This window comes from Cyprinodon variegatus, unplaced genomic scaffold (assembly GCF_000732505.1).
Source record: "Cyprinodon variegatus isolate N-32 unplaced genomic scaffold, C_variegatus-1.0 Scaffold195, whole genome shotgun sequence".
Taxonomy (NCBI): domain Eukaryota; kingdom Metazoa; phylum Chordata; class Actinopteri; order Cyprinodontiformes; family Cyprinodontidae; genus Cyprinodon; species Cyprinodon variegatus.
The window spans coordinates 395,676-415,630 of NW_015150648.1; the positions used below are offsets into that span (position 1 = coordinate 395,676).

Genomic DNA, 19,955 nt, shown 5'->3' on the forward strand with positions numbered 1-19,955 from the left:
AAAATAATCGGCCGATTCATCGATTTTTAAAATAATCGTTAGTTGCAGCCCTACTATAGACAATATTTTATAGATATCTCTTTTGATAGTCTAGAATAAAGTATTCCCAGTAACAAGAAAGAAAATTTGATAGATATGGGGTGTGTTTGCATTAATTTCCCCCTTTTTTTGTAAACTAAGGTGCCACACTGCAAGGGATGGAAGCTCTGTTGCAGACAATATACATTATGATGTTTTACTTCCTAAATTTTTTACCCACACACAGGTTCTAGAAGCCCATTATTTTCTCTCTACTTCCCCTATATGCATTCATTTTTATTTGCTCTTAGATAATAAAAAAAAATGGATAAATACTTTTGTGTGTCTATGTGGAAAAGGTCAAAGAGTATGAATACTACTGCTAAATATTTAACATGGTTTTATGTCTATGTTTACCTCTAAGTCTAAATATTAATCTAAACATTGCATATTATACAGACAGGTTAATTGATATGCAAGACAATGATATCGAATCATAGAAAATGTGCATCAAAGATTATGTTTCATGTCATTTTTATGGCTTTTTGGTAAAACTCAGGAGATTAAATGCTGTGTTTCCTACCATAGCCTGTAATGCAGTATGTGGACAATCTTTAACCTTTTGCCATTTTTGATTCTTTCCCCCAGGGGCTGTTCCGAACTTTACCGGATACCGATGGTGGAGTACAAGGTCGACAGCGAGGGCCAGCCTTGTGAGTACAAGACGCCCTTCAGAAGAAACACCACCTGGCATCGGGTGCCTGCAGCTGCAGGGGCGCCGCTGTCCCGGGGCTCGCCCACTCAGGGTCCTGACCGCCTGCAGTGCCAGCAGATCCTCCAGCAGCACCAGGCAGTTATCCCACGAAGCACTTCCTTTGATAGGAAGCTGCCAGATGGCTCCAGGTAAATATAAAGTGCTAAAAATAACACAAGAGAATGTTTTCATCTCAAACCAGATGGGATGTTTTTCTTTTATCTTTTTAAAGCAGGACTCGGGTCTCAGTGTTATGCATGCCCAAGGCACCTGCCTGTCTGTGTACCAATGATATTCCATTGTTATTATTACATTTCCTGGTAAAATTTTAGCATGGAGAGATCATAGTTTTATGTTTTGAATTTACTGAACTTTTTTGTTGTTGTTCCTACTGTAAGATTCCCTCTTGATCCTCCACAGAGCCATTCAGGTTTGTGAATATGGCCAATCCTTAAGTTCTTTTTATTAATGGCTGTTTCTTGAAAGCTGAGAACTCTTTAACTAAATTCTATGTGCGCTATTCCTCAATCAGGTCTGGGCTCAATATCATGTTTTTTACAGTTTCCAAATCAAAATGTGTGACCATTTTTTCTATAATCTTTTTGCTGCTGTAAACAACAGAATTTCCCCATGGTGGGACAATAAATGGATTTTCCATTCAATTCTATTCTAAAATGCCCAGAATTGCTATTTTTGATCGGTGAATGTAAGCCACAATATTAAACACCTGCAAATTTCTGTCATTTTAAAAGGTCTTTCCGTTCTCCGTGTTTTTCTTTATCATTATTATTATTATTTTTTTTTTTTTTTACAAGCAACTGAATTTGTCTCATAGACAAGGGAAAGCTGTAACATACTTTTTTAAGCCAGCAGATGAGCAGTGCCCAGGAGGTCTGCCTTATTAAAATGCTTTAAATTAATGAAAAAGTATAATGACATTGATTTGAAATCTGGAATCCTTTGCTGCAACTGCAACTGACTGATAGGGACATTTCCTAAATAAAAGGTTTGTTTCCATACCGAAACTTTCATCTCCTTTAGTGAAGCTATGATGACAATAAGTTATTGTTAATCCTCCTATTTAGATAGTGGAGAAGCAACAACAACAACTGGGAGATTGTAAAATTTTATAGATCACTCAAGAGAGGAAACAAAGCTTTTAAGACATTTTTGCCTCATGGGTTTTCATAAAAACTGTGATCAAACATCACCACCCTCTGTCTTTTTGTGAGAAAAATCTTTGAACTCTGTTTACCATTTTGAAAAGAGCCACAGGGATACTTCTAGGAGCTTTTATTGTGTTCCCTTATTTACATATGTATAAACAGAACATTTTAGTCCAATGAATTCACAGCTCTGCTTTCATCTCCCTTGAGATGATAAGGCCACATTTAGACTTTGTTCCTGTCCTATTCTGGACATCTCCATTGAACCATGTAAAGCAGTGATTTGTTCAGTCTAATGAAACCCCTACAGTCATGATAACCTTTCCAGTGTGTCACACCGACCCCCCCTGGTGTTGCCTGTTCTGACTATACTTTAATAATGGCCGCCTTCTCTGCCTAATCAGGCTTTCTGGAAGTGGGAGAACTCCCTTTTTCTCCCTGGCTCCCTTTCCTCTGCTCTCCCTCCCTCTTCCTTGCACCCTGCTGAGGAGGAGGTGATAGGGACACTGACACGGCTCGGCTCATCTCATCCAATTACTCTAGAAACAAAGACAGCGCTCTTCCTCAGACCACGACGTGAAGCGCCTCAGAGGGAGTGCTGGTGGCAGAGGGAGCGAGAGGAAGAACGAAGGGGTGTTATTATAGAGGAGCATATTCTACAGGCATAAATCAACATAAATTATGTTGTCATTTCTTTTAATAGTTTGACTAATTGAGGAAGAAGAAGACTTAATGTTTGGTGATGACTCTCAATCATTTTAAGTGTGCAGAAGCTGCGCAGACGACTGAAATCATTAGATCTAGATGGCAATGAAAGTATTAGCAAACCAGGAAAAGCTTTATATGTGCAACTTTTTATCTCCCTTAATTATAAGTGATGACACAAACTTGGCAGGAGGTATCGCTCAGGTGCCTTTTGAGGAAGGACCCACATCTTAAACCATCCCCCCCAAAAAAATAATCCCATCCAAGGCTGGAATCCAGAATTGGTGCTATAGAAGAAAAAAAAAATCAAGGCTACAAAAGCAGAGTGCACCTTCAGACGCTATTGCACCACAGAGAAGAATATTGCATTTGATATCCCCCTCCTCAGACATCTTATCTCCAGGGAGAAGGGAAAGAAGAACAAAAAAGCAGATGTTGCTGTTTCAAATTAAAGCGCCAGGACTCAGCGGAGGAGAGGAAATGTTGCGATCAAACTAATGCGTTTGATGATGTGTGTAGGGATTTAGTTGTGACGGCTTATTTTTTCGTAAAAGTCTCAGACAAAAGGAGAGCAGAGATGACAGCAGAACTAATTCGTTATTCTCTCTGGTAACTAAAGTGCTCTTCCAGCTTAAATAAAGTATGCTTGTACTGTGTATATGTGGACGGTATATTGTAGAAGTTTTCATACACCTGCCGCACCGTGCCCCATACATACACACTTAAGGCCAGCAACTTCTCAACAACTGTTAATTAACAAACAGTAATTTCTTAAACACAGAACAGTATTGGTCTTTTATTTTCAATACCTTCAATCTTGTAGCCTTGTGCTTTCTGTTTTTAAATAAAAAGAATCCTCTCATTTTTACAGATGAATTTAACAGTTTTTCTTGAGTTCTAATTCAAATTTGATAGAGCATCACTTTGGACTGATACGCTGCACAGGTTTCACCAGCAACCTCGTCCCCACACCCCGCTCTCTCTTGTTGTCTGCGCAATCGAAGTAGTTCTAATCTGCACATGATGCATGAATTATTGCACTAGCATTAAAAAAACACCACCTCCCATAGTCTAAAATCCGGGATAATTTATCCGACTCCCGGAATTTCCGGGAGACTTGGGATGTCTGTAAATGAACACAATACAGGTAGAGGCTTTTAACTAGCACTCGGAGAGCACAGACCTCCGCCAAGTAGCTCATTTCCCCCGACATATTGTCACTTCCACCTTAAGTTACCGTAATACCTGTTTTCACAGAATCTATCAAAATATCCCTGGATCCAGATTGGGATCCGGATCATCAATAAAATTGATTGGGTTGTTCCTTGGACTGATCTGTCAGACAGACAGACCCACAAACTCTCCATAATAATCCAAACAGTCTGGGTTTATATCCAACCAGCTCTTCTATACTATCTCTAGTTGTATATTTAAGGCCTTTGTCCTGCTGGCAGATTAACCTCCTAGCATAAAACCTCCTGTGCAGCTTCTAAAAGGTCTTCTTTCAGGATTTATTCAGATAAATAAATCCCCACAGCTTGATGCTGCCACCCCCATTAGGACCTTGTGTTTATAGTATTAGTTCTCTAAAACTGGGTTTTTCATGTAGGCTAGACCTTTGTGTTCCTTTGCTTCCCTGCTGTGGTCCCCAATCACTGAGCCACAGACCTGTACAGGTCCTTGTTTCTTTAATTAGGGCTGCAGAGAAATAGTCCGTCATTTTATTGACAGTCACACACTGAGGTGTTTTATTTAGAATAAAGCTGAATAATCCTTATAAAATTATTCTCCTTTTTAATATCTCCTCTGTGCATGTTTAATGCAGCAAATGAGCTGGGAGATCTATTATCCTAATGTATATTCTGCATGAAGTGAGATAGGAGCAGGAATATTATTATTTGTTCTTGGATAAAACTTATTTTTCTGTTTTCAGCCTAGATTCAGTCAACCATTGTTGCATGGTACTGAATGCTGGAGTACTCCAGAAGTCTTTAATGCATCATATCCACGTGTTTTTGTTTTCTAGAAAAAGTTAGTGCATGGCAATATGAGTGATTATACCTTTAGTTAAGTTGCACGCAGAAAAAAATAAATACAGTATTAAATTAAACGGCCAGACTGGATTGTTGGGTCCATGTGCTGTTAGTTTTTTTCAACAAATCTAACACATGTGTAAATATAGATTCTCATTTCAGCCTCATGCTACATGCATACAGGGAGTCACCATCTGGATTACTTTCAGCAGCTTATAACCAGAACTAATCTCTTTTGTGTTTGTCTTTGGAGAATAAGAAAAAAACGTCTTCTCCATTACTGACAGCTCTTAACATTTTTTGTGGAGATTATCCCCGGCGCTTATGTAAAGGAACCAGTTTCTGCTGCGACACCCAGTGATAGCGTTGTAAATGTGTGGGTAATTCATTTTTCAAGGTACAGCCTAAACAGCTTTTGCTTATAATTTTGATGAATAGAAATACAAGGACAGTGGATTAGTGCCAAGATGATTATCTTCTATGTCACTTAGAAAAATAATTGGACATTAGCAGACTAAGATGAAATGTAGAATCCAAAGTTTCAATGAGAAATATACTCTTTGTACTTATTTTATGTGTATGTTTTTACAGGACTCTGCAGGACATGGAGAATCCCCAGGTCACTATATGCAACAAGGGAGACCAGCACTACCGCAGCTCCCCCAGTAACCAATCCTCCTCCAGCGATCCTGGACCATGTGGCAGCAGCAACTGGTCCCAGCAGCCTGGATACGACGGGTAAAAAGAGCATAAATGAGTTATTTTTCCTTTTTGTATAAAATGGTCCCCCCCTGATGATTCAGTCTTTTTTTTCTTTTTCTTGCTGTTGTGAATGCAGCTTCAATCAGTGCTTGCACCATTTCTAAGCCCTGGCAATTTTACAAAGATGAAGGCAATTTTTCTGCAAGAAATGACCAAATCATCAGTGCACTTTTGTTGCAACATATTTCTTAAGGGAAATAATCTACTAGAATTGTTATGATGCGTTTGCTTCAGCTCAACACCTTAGTAGAGCAGGTTATATTTCATAGAATTTCATTTTAGTATTTAGGCTGTCTTAAATATAGATATATCTTACTCGATACAGCTTATCTTAGTATATTTCTTTAAGATTATGACTCTGAATCATCTTGTCGGTGACAAACAAGATCAATCCATCTTCCTCTGTCTATTTTCAACATTAGAATCTAACTTCCACTAAACATCCACATGAATATGTTATAAGCTATATATTACATACAATGATAACAATATGGCTGTTAAAAAACAAGTTTTTGACATAATACTATCCTAGGATCCCTCTGCTTTTTGTGGAGTTGTTATAGTTAGTTTAGTTGTTTTGCTGGTTCAGACTTGACCTTTACAATTGTCCCATTGGGTTTGCGACATGCTTTTTTAAAAGGTTTTTTTCATCCTATATGGTTTCTATGTGGAGTTAGAGTACAATTAATGAAATTATATTCTTATTTATTTATAGTCTGTTTTAGTGAAACAGAGGAAAAGGAACATGCCACCATCATGACTGACATTTCTTCAAAAATACATCTTATCAGTGTCATCAAATGGATCAGTGTTTTTATACTTAGAGCCCAATAGATCCTTGCAGAGGATCTTTGGGTTAACCATAGGGGCTAAATGTTAATTTAAGTCTATGCTGAAGGTGCAGATTGTAGAGTTGGAGTTTTAGATTCCTTTCTTTCATCTTAAAGCGACAGCTTAAGTCAAAGTGAGGTACGTTTCTACCTTAGTCAGTTAAATAACATGCTGCTGTCATTTTTGCACATCTCTGATGTTGCTGCTATTTTCAAATATCCAATACTGTAAAAATGTCCATATGTGTATATTAGTTATTCGTTCTCCAGGTGCACAGTTTTATATTGTTAAAACACTTTTTAGTGCAGTATTTTATTATTTATCTTTTAACTCTTCACTATTATGTCATTCTTATACATTTTTCTAAGGTCAATAGTTGTGCAACCATTTTTTTTAATAATCTTTTTGCTGCTGTAAACATCAGAATTTTCCCATTGTGGGTCAGTTAATTTCTATTCTATTCTAAAGGGATATACCGTAGAATGATTTTCCATCCTTGTGAAAACTGTTTTATATTCTAAACTAAACTTTAATGCCAGATTTATGCCCATTATAATTGTATATTTCTGAGCAGAATGTTACATGACTTATTTTCCTTATACCAGTTTGAATATATATTATTTATGGTTTCATCTGGGGCTGCAGACTGACATTGTTAGGGCTTAAGGGACTCCACTACTATACATACTTCTGTGTATAAATGTTTCAGACCCTGGTCTGCCATTGGCCTCTAAGGTGCTCTGAACCGTTGAAGACCACCGAGCCTTTTCAGAGCTGCTCCACTGCAGACCCACAAACTGTACCACTGATCTCCAGTTAGAGTCTTTGTTAAAGATAACGAGACACCCTGCCCCCTGTTCATCTGAGCTAACCCCTGTTAGCCCTTGAAGCGTTAATTAAGACCTGCATTGAAAAATCTGATTTTCTTTCCCCTTTGTCAAGAGCAAGGAACAGCTTGGCATGTAGAGCTGAATGAAAACGGGTCTCTTGTCAGTGCTTTCTGGCAGCTTCTTTATTCTTTTATAAGCTCAAGTGATTTGACCTTAAAGAAACTTGAGCTAATTGCTTTAAATCCGCGGTAGGGCTTTTGAAGCTTTTCTTTGATCAGAAAACAAAGCCCACACAATAGATTGAAAATTATTTGAAGCCCTTTTATTTTTTGTGGGGGTTTTTTTCAGGTGTCCCTCCCCTATACTGCATGAGCGGGCAGGCGACATCCAAGGAGGGGACGGAGAGATCCGCAGGGAGAGGGAGCCTACCCTGGAGAGGACAAGATCTGCTGGTGAATCTAATATCTTCATCGATGCAATTCAAGTGCATGTTACATAAAAAAATATAGTGAAAGCAAACCAATGTTGGGCTTTTATTATAAATTTTGGTTTTTGTTTATTTACTGGCCTTTGAATACTGTTTATTATGACTCTTCACAGAGGCCAAATGGCACATCCCCTCCACTAAGATCCTGAACCCTCTGAAGCAAAGGGAAGGAGGGAAGGATTCTCCAAACAAGCTTTCTAGGGTGAATGTCTCTTCTTCAACTATTTAGGTGGACTGAGATGACAGCATGACATTTGATCTAATTTAAAACATTGCTCCGTACTTTTGGGAATCTGGACTTAAAGATGAATTGTTTGAATATCCCATCAAATGATTTCCATGAATGAATGACAGTTTGTGATTTTTGTTCCCCTGTTAACATTGATTTAATAACACCAAGTTCTAATTTTTAATCAAAGATTTTTTTTTGCTGAATTAAACCGTTATTCTTTCTAATGGTTTAATTATGTAAAAAGTACAACAGATTGAAACACAAACAAAACACAACAAAATGGCTTTTCAAAATAAAAGTCTGTTGAAAGTGTAACTACAATAATCAATTTACTATGTTTCAGACATTTAAAGTAAGACATTTTTCGGCATAATTCTGAAGTTGGTGTCTCTGGTTAACCTAAGACAGAATAATTTAGAAGAGAAAAAAATAAGATTAAAATTTTCTGAACCAGTTTTAAAGTAAATTCCACCACAATCAGAAAACTCTCAGTGGAAGAAGCAGAACACCTTCCAGATATCTGGATCTTGCATGTTTCCTTTACATGAACCTGACTGCAGTCAATTAAACTTCATTTCTGATACCATAACTCTCAACATATATCTGGTTGTTTTAAGATGGATTGCTGAGATGTAGCGAGATGGAATGGTTGTTTTTCAGCCCTGATGGTTGATTTTACTCTGTTGAAACAAACTGAATCTAAAAAGGAAAAAGAAAATGCTTTTAAAAGGTCAATCAGTGACACAAAGCACGTATCAACATCACAAAGCAACTAGACAAGCATACCAAAGCACACAATGCAGAAAACTCATTTAGCATAAATAAATCTGGCTCATTCAGCCAAATGTTCTGGTTCAGCTAGGTAAGTCCTCTGGCTGGTTCTAAGGTTTGTTTGTCTTTTGTTTAAGTTTTAGAGCATAACTTCCTCAGCAGTTGGCAGAATGTAAACTCGCTATCCTTGAGATTAAATGTTAGTTTATTGCTTGATTGATCCCTTGAATAAAAATCCATACATTTAGGAGTTTAACCTTTTTTATTCCATTTAAAAGAAACTATTTATGAATCAGTTTAAAAGATTTCTACATTACCAAAAAAACACATTTCAAAATATTTGGCCCTGATGCATCACTGAGAACATATTACTTAAGCCTAATTTGGTAAAGAAACAGATTTACGAGGTTAAAATGCCAAATCTAATGGGTCAGTTAGGGAAGCTTTAAGTGGGTTCAGTGGGTGATGCTTAAATATGTTTGAAAGGTCAAATCTCAGCATTCCATGCATTTTAAAAGGCTTTTTAGGTTATTTAAATTGAATGTTTCCTGCAGACTCTGTTTCCAGTGGAGATTTGTTCCACCCAGCATTGTACAGCAGTCTCACACCTGCTCAAAAACACATATGTGTTTGATTTAGACATGTTATTATTTTACCTTTTCCAGTTGCTGCATATCCTTTACCAGCAAACTGTCAGATGTCTCATCCCATCACCATTTGAAAGGCAAATTTTATTTAAAATAGTTATTGTAAGAGCTTTCATCCTGACTACCTTTTTTTCCCCCCAAAATTATCCTTTTTTTTTTTTTTTCAGTATTTTCCCCTTTTCAGCTAACTGCACCTTTCTGCCAGTTAATGCTTTAAGCCATGTTTGCATTAGCGCAGGGTTTGTGCGTGAAAAATTCATCATCCCCATGGCACCATTTTCATTGATGTATTTGCTAGTTTCTCCAACTGCTTTTGGTTTATTGTGGTTTGAATTACCTAATTTAGTGAACTTAAATCAATCCCATAAACATATATGTTTTTTGTTACATTGAGATATCCATTATCCTCCATTAGGGAAAGTTTTAATCAGTAATCTACAGCATTAGAACCCCACCTCAACCATAGAAAGTTATGTAGGGTGTCAATGGTCTCTGCTGGATCACAAAGAGTTTCCCCAGAGTGAATGAAGTATAGTATGGTTCTTATTACTATATGGAAAATAATAGTTCTCCATTTTATGCAAAAAGATCACTGCACCAAATTTAATCTTACGAGAAATTAGAGTATTTTCTCCTCTAGATTAAGGCTTAAACTGATGGCTTATAGGGAGCTTCCATGAATTGTTTAGATTTAATTGAACAGATTTATTATGCTTGGCTCTATCAGCGTAAAAAGATGACCAAGAAGTCAACAGGAAAATGCATTTAGCTCTGAAAGCAGTTGTACCATGTTGGCTTTCACACTAAAATTACGCAGGCATATTAACATAAGTATGAGAACCATCTGCATTCATCTGATTTCAATATTCGTTCTTATTCACTTCTCTACCAGACTGGCGATAAAAACTCCAGCCACTCCAGTAGCAATACTCTTTCAAGCAACGCCTCCAGCAACAGCGATGACAAGCACTTTGGCTCCGGAGACCTGATGGACCCAGAGATGCTGGGCCTCACCTACATTAAAGGGGCCTCCACCGACAGCGGCATAGACACTAATCCCTGCGTGCCCCCAGGAACTCGGATGTTGCTGCAGGGTAGAGTCGGGGACCAGGGACACCCTTGGGTCTCTGAGCACCAGGAGGACGAAATGACAGAAGAGGATCATGGGAAATTATACCTACAGCAAGGCTTTGCTTCAGCCATCATGTCTAGTCATGTGACAGAGGGAAGCATTGGAGACCTCAGCGAGATTTCATCTCATTCAAGGTACATTACAAATAAAGTAAATTCTTATTATACAACATAAATGTTTTTTCTAGGATTGTACATGATGTTATGTTGATATGAAGTTTAGGGAAGAATTGCCTTTGAACAGAAAACAACTGGATAATATGAAGAAATTAAAAATAAAATACAGAGAACCTAAGGGTAATGACAGAAATAGCTTAGTCAAAGGCTTCTTTTACAAAAAGAAATAGGAAGCACTGTGTCAATGAGTCCCTCAGGGGAAAACTCATGGCTAAAAACAGAAAAAAAAAAGCCAGGACTACTTCCTATCCAAAGAAACACAGTGATTTAACAGTTCCTTTATTGGTTTGACCAGGTTAAAAAAGCACAGCCATTGGGACGGATAGAGCTTCATCACTAAGTTTGGGAAAGAGACCGTGAAACAAAGAAACACTGATCTAGAATTGCTTTAAAAAAAAAGAATAGACAAAGTAAATGTCAATTATGTTCCTTATAATAGTTTTTTTTTAATGTAAAGAGTTTCTGAAGCACCAGATAAAAGATCTTTGATACTTTTTCTACTTTATAGGTAATTGCTTTGCTTTGGTTGTGCTGAACCTTTGCTGGGTCACTACACTAATTTGTGTGCTTTGGAAATTCACACCCTTTATTATGGTACATCGCTCACAGCAAAATCCACTGTGTTGGAATTCAAACACAAATACCGCTACTGCCAAGCTATTGAGCTCGATACCGCATCTGCTCTACCAGTGCTCACATGTATCAGGCGTAAAACTAATGGTCTGTGTCTGTTCACTGACCTTGTCCTCACCTGCTCGTGCTCACTGTCTGCTGATCCACCAACCAGCTAATCCAGCTGTGTTAGAGCCAGTGGTGGAAGCTGCTCTCAGCCCAAAGCAACATGGAGGGAGAGGCTTCTGTGATCCCAGTTCTCATCACCATACTGTGGTTCATCTGGAAAAGAGACGAGGGGGATTATAGCAAACATTTCCACTCTGCATAGAATAAAATTTGTTTGCAATAGGATTTAAAGAAGAAATGAAAATAGAAATGCCTTTGCTTTGATAGCTTTACCTTTTGTCGAGTTGTTTTTGGATATAACATTCAGACATATATCATATTAGGCAAGAGTGACCAGTTTATCTAAGCTGCTGTTTAAACCGACCTGGTCCTACATGAAAAATAAAAAAAAGGAACTCTTCTTGTCACCCTCGGCTGCAACCTCTGCAACCATGTGTTTAGGAAGACTGCCAATGAGTTAGAATGTTGTGGAGGAATTCTGGGCCTTGGGTGACTTTGCTGTTTTGCTTTGGATCTACGTTCTGCTCTAAAAGCCAAGTAACCTTAAGATTATTGTCACTGACTGATAGCCAGGTTTTCTCCTTCAGAATCTTCTAGTAGAATTCATGGTTTTAACAATTATTGCAAGTATTTCTGATCCTCAATGAGCAAAGCAGGACTTAGCCTACCCCCACAATGTGTTCTGATAGGGTTTTTTTTCTAATAGATGGGAAAAAAAAACTTATTGCCTGTCAGTCCAAAGAATATTCTACTGGACCATCGAGATATTTTTTACTCCAAATGTGAGATGAGCTTTTTTAATCAGCCAGCGTTGGTGTTGCCCCAGAAATCCCCTATGGATGCCCTTTTTGCACAGCCTCTTTCTAGTTGTTGACCTTAAATGAGGCAAGCGATCCCTGCAGTGCTTTAAACTTTGTTCTTCATTCCTCTGTGACCTACTTAATGAGTTGTCTACGTTCTCTCTGAATAATTTTTGCAGGGGGGTTCCATTGCTTCTCCATTTGTGAAAAATAACTCCCACTGTAGTTCTGCTGGAGCCCCAAAGCCTTAAAAAAGGCTTTCGTACCCTTTCTTCAGACTGAATATGTGTTTTATATTAATGAGTTTCTTCAGTTTGATTCAATTTATGTCACATATTAAGGACCCTTCATGTTTTTACAAACATTTTCACTGAACCTGAACACATTTAACACCGGGGCTCATGATTACTAGGCCCAGGTCGGTTAGAATCATATCCTGCTTTCTACATTTATTTAGGTTGTCTTCGTCTAATATTAAAATGTTTTTGGATGATCTGAAAGACTGACAAACTTTTGAACTGAAAGGGAGCTAATATCTTTTTACATCACTGCTTGTATTTGGCATAAATGTGAATGAAATGAAGTGTTGTTGGTGTCTTGACTCCGGTTGCATCTAATGATTATTTTGCTAATTGATTAATTGGTCAATTATCTAATTAATTGATTAATAAATGGTGCATTAAATAATATTTTATGCAGAATCAAAACCAGGTGAAGCTAAAAGTGCTACCTGATGAGTTCTGGATAGTTTATTCACAGACAAAATTTTTTTTTTCAATTTTTCCATCTTAAATGAAATTGTTTATAAATATTTTTTTATTATTTTTGCATAATTACTGCTCTGGGGGGGTTACTCTTTCCTCCTATGGCAATAGTTAGAGTTTTCATCTCTCCAGTTAATGAATAATCAATTGCTAAATTAGTTGAAAATTATTTTATCAATTGATTCATCAGGATTAATCTGATTAATTGTTCCAGTCTGGACCATAATTACCTCCAACTAAGAGAGCACAGATTCCTTGATCTACTTCAGAAAATTTTTCCACCTTTACTGAATATTCAGCATTATCAGTAAGATAAGTGACATGGCATGTTGGCCTCGTTTCCATAGATGTATTGTGAAGTTGACAAAGTTAAAAAAAACTCATCATTGTGTGACTTTTTTTAGCAAATCATAATTAAACCTCTTAGAAATGAAAAAGTCTGAAGTTAAAACTGTTGGCTATACTCTTAAAGGGGAAAATTTGGTCAGTTTATTTTTTTTTTACAGCACAACAAAACTGTTGTCAAAGTAATATTTCTGTCAGCAAAGGAGTCATTAATTTGACCAAATGATCTGAATTTCAAGGGTGAATTCACTCTGATAATATGATTAGAAACAGTTGCCCACATTCGTAGAAGCATGTAAGTTGCTTTAATCATTATGCTTAGGGACCCATAAATCAGTGGGGTCACAGCAGCAGATGTCTGAGGAACCTCTGCATGGAGCAGAGAGTAAGAGGAGGAAATATCTGTGGCTGTGGTTGAATGCAGTGAACCGTAAATGTGGTCTGTCATTTGATATTTGATGAAATATTGAAAGAACAAAGTTCAGCAGGAATACTCTCATAACAGACTGGGGCTGATTCATCTGGTGAAGTAGGTTAAAGGGGAGGTAGATGTGAGTTTTTATTTTTATTTTTTTGAAGGAATTATATCATCTTAGCCAATTGTCATGCTGAACATCCTCAGCCAAAAAGAAATCATTCAATGGGGTCATTTCCGTACATCTGCCCTGGCCATGCTTCCAGCAGCCACTAATGCTTCTTTCTGTTTTATTATTATCATCATCATTATTTATGTTGCTTTTAATTTCCATTTATTGTTTTGTTCATGCTTGAGTTACATTATGCTTTTATTTTTGCTGTTTAATCAGTGGCTCACATCACTCTGGCAGTCCCCTTGCCCGCGGTGCCAGGTACTGTATGTCCGCTGACTCCTCCAAGGTGTTCACCATCCCCCAGACGAGCAGCACAGGGCCAGAGCCGGGGCCCAGCTCCGAGGCCTGTGGACAGACACGCACACAGTCCAGCTGCCAGCTCCCAGTGAGCATGAAGACAGCTAATGCTGATGGGGATGATGATGATGTGGCCCACTGCACTGAGGGACCTCCCAACATATCAGAGTGTGGGTGAGTGAGTGAGAGACAGAGAAAGGTCTCGAGAGTCCACGAATGAGATCATCACAAAAATGAGGACATCACAAAAACAACTCGTTTTATTTGTTTTGACTCAATTTTACTCACTTTATATGTTTTTATGTTTTTGAAAAGGTAAACAACTTACTTTTAAAAGTGGCTTTGAAGGCAATGTTTTTTTTAACATTTTTGGTCACAGCTTGATTAGAGAAGCCCCGACTGACTTCGGATTCGTGACGATTCGTTTCCTCTGCTTTCTGCTCAAAAATTCTGACTTTGGAATAAGAACTTTAGTCAATCTACTGTTTATTACAAGGATAAAATTATTTAATTTTCACATTTTTTATTTTATGCATCGTATTTTATTGATTAGCATGGATGGAATTAGTGACATCGATCCCTGCATTTATTCTCTAGAACATTCAGAGCCTTACCGTTAGTCTGAAAGTTTATAAGGCTGCCAATATTTAAATAGACATAATCTCAACAAGGTAGACATAAATTCTCTTACAAACTAGTAAAACTACAAAATGAAGGAGGGGAATGACCACTCCTTCTTAAAACACCTTAAATAATAGCCAAAAAAACACAGTTTAATATTTAATAGCATTTTAAGTTTTTATTTTTCTAATTCCACACTGAATAGTCTTGTTGTTTATACATCCTGTTAGCTTTTAGGTATGATAAATGTGCTTATTGGTTAAAGATCCAAGATTGCATTTTGGGCTGAGCAATCACCAGCCTAACTGTTTCATCCACAAAAAATATCTAATAGGTGTCTGTAGACAATCTGTTTTGGTGTTAATTTCAGATCTTGTTTTAGTGCTTGAGACGATTACTGGAATTAAAATGCAGATTTCACAGTCACATTTTTAATGAAATAAAAGTTATCAATCATAGCATTGCTGAGGTAGGAGGTGATTCTCCTACAGTAGGATGCCAGAGAAAATGAGGAGCAACTCCACTTTTTGCTGCACAACAGGGAGACAACTGTGTTCATTTATACTCAAAGGAAATAGGCATGGTGTAGAAACTAAAGCATTTCAAACAATCACTCCTACTGGAGGAGATTTAAAACTACAAACACAGGCTGGAGAGTTACAAAAAAGCAAATAGTAAAATTTTTGCATTTGTGTTTCAAATCAACAGCCTAAACAATGTGATATTGAACTATGGTATTGTTATGTTTTTTAATACATCTCTTGCCTACTGCATGTGCAAATTCACAGTGAAAATAAGAAAACTTCCTTATCTTAATATTACACACTGGCGAAGCTGGTCTAAGAGATACGTTCAGTACAAAGTTAGAGCTTTGGTGTTTAAATCTCATTGGCTTTGATGATTTCTGCCTGTTAGCACCAGGTGCGAGCTGCGCTGTTGGAGCAGTTTCCTTTCAGACCCTCTCCATTGTCTGACCCGACCAGAGTTCATAAACTGTCCTCGATTGAGGCAGACAACCACAAAATAAATAAGCTCGATGATTCTGCTGACATAATACACTTGACACATGTCACATGTCGTTATTGATCATCCATTTGATGTCAGGTCCCTGTGGATGGGGTTTGCTGGGCCTCTGACAGATCAGCCTCTCTGTTGGGAGCCAAGCAATGACCTGTCACACCATCCACAGCTACTGTTGTTACTAGACGTGTCGTCTAGGCAGAGAGACGTAAGGTGTCGTCGGGAAAAGTTCAGAAAGTCCTCTTTCTCTTTAGATGTTGTATAGCGATGGATGACTGACAGGATCTTCCTAATAATTAAATGGCATGCTGCAGGGAGCTTTAGATGTATTTAAGTAGTCGTTTGAGGGTGTTAGAGACAGCTCTGGGCATGTTTTGGGAAAGCGAAAGTGAGATCTGCCCTCAAAGAAACCCCAGCTTCAGCTTCCAAGTAATCAAATTGAGACTGGGAAATTTGCTGTATGATTGATCGCGCGCACTGAAGTCGTCTTTTGCAGACTTATGAAAAAGCTCCATAATTCATTTAGCCTCCCCATTGCTTGTTTATATATTCCTGCCGTTTTATTTCTTCTTACATAAGTGTCTCATGATAAATGGCCTAATATTACTCACAGATATTGCTATAACCTAATGAAGTTTCTCTTCCCCCTGTGCAAAGTTTTCCCATTTGACCTAACACTGTATGAAATGCAGGATGTGTTTTCATGCTTCTAATCCCAGGCTGCTTCCTTCTTGCTTCTCCTTCTTGTTTCAGAGGAGCGGAGAGTTTGTTAGCCTTCCTGCTCAAAATGCTGTCTGAGCGCTCCAGGTACACGGTTATAGTCAAACCCAGTGGCCCTAATTTGACCCAGCCTGCCACCCCACACCCACCCACCCTCTCCTGTCCTAGAACATCATAAATTAAATGATTGCTCTAAAGTGCTGGTCTGCTTGACATGTGATTCATTTAAAGGGCCACAATTATTTAAAAATGGTAGGGATCACAGAAAAGATATGGAGTAACCCCGCCATGTTGAGACACCATAACTGCACTAAAGCATGGTAGTGGCAGTTGTGGGGGTGTTATTTATAGAACAAACATGGGAAACTGTATTATTGGGTTTAAACGGCATCATCAAAGTATCCTTAATCTAAATAAAATCAGGGAAAAGACTTGAAATCTTCTGTTTATTCCCAATCTATTCAATCTGACTGAGCTTAAGTTATATTGGAACCAAAAGCAGGCAAAAATTGAAGTCTCTGGACGTGTGAAGTTGAAAGTCTCGACCTTAAAATTCCAAAACCGCCAAAAAAAACTATCCACTGTAGACGTTTCGCCTTCCTTCCAGGAAGCTTTTTCAATTCAAAGTGTCAGAAATAGCATTGAGTTCGAGTGGACCAAAAACAAAGCCTTGTTTTGGCTTAGAAAACATGCAAATTGAACCAGATGATTGTTGCCCAACAATTGCCCCTAACCACCCCATTTTCAGAGACGTAGACCAGCATCGGGTATTGCAGGCAAACAAAGGAGCCAAACTACTGCCCATTCCTAAGAGGCGTACCCGTTCGTCCGGTTAAATTTGCATGTTTCTTAAGCCAAAACAAGGTTTTGTTTTTGGTCTGCTCTGTAAAGCCTCTACATTTCTTCTGACATTTTTAATTGAAAAAGCTTCCTGGACGGGAAGTGAAACGTTTTCCAAAGTCCATTGGATTGTTTTTTAACTTTTTTTGGAATGACTATGACCTGGATGACTGAGAATCTTCACCAGCATTGCAAAATAATGTGATTCTCCAAAGTAAATTACATGCATTTGTAGAAAAAAAGCTATGCCATTTGGCTATCATTTAAATGATTTTGGTTTTCGTGTGAAAAAAATGTGAATATCATGACTGTTACAAATTCTATTGCAGGAAACTGTACATAAAGAAGAGCAGAAAAAGTATCTCTGTGTAGCGGTCACAGCCGGCCTGTCCTATCATCTAGCCGTCTAAGCAATATCCCTGCGGCTATCTAACACCCTGTCCACAGCACTCAGGCTGTCATGTGCTGGCTGCTCATTTAGAGCAGAGTTCTTACAGCCACACAACTTCCCCAGCCAGGTTGTTCACATCCTCTGTGCCTTGTGCCCTCCTCTCTTAACACCCAACACTCTAACAATCAGAATCATTTAGATGTTTCCAAACAAAACCTGCTGACAACCAGTTCCAAGACAACATGTCACCTCTTGTGAATCCTCTTCCAATCCCTGCACAACAGCTTTAATGTTGTCCCTTGTTGTTGTTGTGTTGGACACTCCTTTGGTCTGTGGATAGTCTTTGTTTAGAATGCTTGTTTTTTTTCCTACCCCTCACAGTGCTTGGCTGTAGTTGTGGCAGTCTCTTTATTCATGGTTTTGGCACAGTCTTATTGGACAAGGTGGTACTGAAAATGAACCCCCCTCTCCCTGGCTTCTCTCCTTCCCTGCTCCCCCATATGTAACTGACTAGCATGGAGAGTTTTGATGTTGGCATGCCAGGATGAATCCTTCACTTGGACCCCCTTTTCTTTGTTCAGCTGGTATTTCAAAAGAAGCTTGGGCCTCCTTCGCAGGATGGGGTGCTGGAAACCTTCAGTTTGAAACCTGTTCTTTTTTTTTCTTTCTTTTATATGATTTGCAGGCAGCTGTATGCACAGGAGGCAGCGTGCCGGCTCCAGACTGCAGAGCGTGATGGGAAATCCCTGCAGAGGCTGTCAAAGGAAGAATTTCGTAAGATGTTGTTACCCGACAGCCCTCCAGGAGAGGACAGGAGTCGGAAGGTGAGGTCATTGAGCTGACTGACTGAATAAATTGCTGTATTATGCATGTAAAGTGCATCTAAATAAAATTGAATATCATTGAGAAGCATGTTTAACATCATTCAATTCAGAAAGTGAAGCTTATATAGTGGAGATGCATTGATTCATTATATATTAAGTTATTTTTATTTAAAGAACTTTGGAAAAAGTACAGAATTAAATAGAAATGTCAACCAAATAAAAAAGTCAGGGAACTGCACATACATGGTGCAGTGCTTGGTTCTTTTGCATGGATGTCTGCATCAATACTGCACAAAGCAATCAGTTTGTGGTTCTGTTGAGGTGTTAAAGAAGGTCAGGTTGTTTATTGGCAGCATTCAGACGTTCTGAATAGTTTTGTCTCCGTCTCTTCTTTGCTTTGGCAATCCCCAGTAGATTATCTGACTTTTGGAATTTGGTGAAAAATAGTGTACAGTGTTACCATGGCAATGGTACCGTTTGTAGTGTAGCTGGGTGCTTAATCCTATCGCAAATACAATCTGGAATCTCCATAGTTGATGGTAAAACTCTGTGGACCAACACCAGCAAATGACACGGCATCCCAAAAAACACTGACTGGAAACATTACACTCAACATCAAGCAGTAACTCTGTTGGGACCTTAACAAAATTTGAAATGTCTCTTTATATATTTATTTATGTTTTTTTTTTTTTTTTTTTTGCACGACTTTGGACCGAGCAGCTATTTGGTAGTTTTTTTTGTTTTTTTCCTTAGCCCCAGATACATTGATTTTGGCATTTTCTCTATAACAGGAGTGACTTAGTGTGAGAGATACAGCTGTTGTAGTCTATGCCTTGTCTGTGTCTCTATATGTCTTCTTAAGCGCCAATTTCAGAGGTAGTCCTAGATTTCTGAATCCCCTCAAACTCTTAAAGGGCTTTTATTTAAAAACTTTCAAGGCTTTAATTTCTTCTTGCTTGTGCAAAATTGCTATTCACATTTTTTCCCTTTACTCAACTTTCCATCAATATGCCTAAATATACATGATTTTATTTTCTTTCAAGAACCCCTTTTGTAGGATCCCATCCTTGTAGAAGATGTCAGTGACGGACTGTTCGTTAACTGTCAAGTCAGTAGTCTTCCCGTTTATTGTATTGAGAATAACATTCGCATCATTTTTTATTCCTCTTTCATAATATTGTTATTTTTTATAAAAACTAACATTGAGGTTTTCATTTACTGTATAACAAAACTCATATGTTTTACAGTGTTACTGTACATATTGTAAGTCTAATTATTTTTTAAATAATTCCGATCTTGAAAATTAAAAACTCAGTTTCTCAGATAATATATAATATTACATAAAACCAGCATAAACTATTATTATAACAGAATGTCAGAATTGACCTTCATATCCTCCTGAGTCAATGCAGTAAATAATTCAAAATGAGTACAGTCCAAGCATTAAAGTAATCCTAC

The 19,955-nt window shown here is 38.0% G+C and overlaps 1 protein-coding gene across 5 annotated transcripts in view; it reads left to right on the plus strand.

Annotated features, from left to right (window-relative positions):
- The window catches only part of sipa1l2 (signal-induced proliferation-associated 1 like 2), a 127,598-nt gene that overhangs the window by 89,340 nt on the left and 18,303 nt on the right, over positions 1 to 19,955 (plus strand). For 3 of the 5 annotated variants that reach the window (XM_015379581.1, XM_015379584.1, XM_015379582.1), the window contains exons 10-17: positions 667 to 921; positions 5,268 to 5,414; positions 7,448 to 7,551; positions 7,700 to 7,788; positions 10,129 to 10,502; positions 14,001 to 14,255; positions 16,476 to 16,529; positions 18,359 to 18,497. In XM_015379581.1, coding sequence (XP_015235067.1) covers positions 667 to 921; positions 5,268 to 5,414; positions 7,448 to 7,551; positions 7,700 to 7,788; positions 10,129 to 10,502; positions 14,001 to 14,255; positions 16,476 to 16,529; positions 18,359 to 18,497 — 1,417 coding nt within the window. The remainder of the gene's footprint in view (positions 1 to 666; positions 922 to 5,267; positions 5,415 to 7,447; positions 7,552 to 7,699; positions 7,789 to 10,128; positions 10,503 to 14,000; positions 14,256 to 16,475; positions 16,530 to 18,358; positions 18,498 to 19,955) is intronic. The other 2 variants (XM_015379583.1, XM_015379585.1) reach the window with 2 other exon arrangements.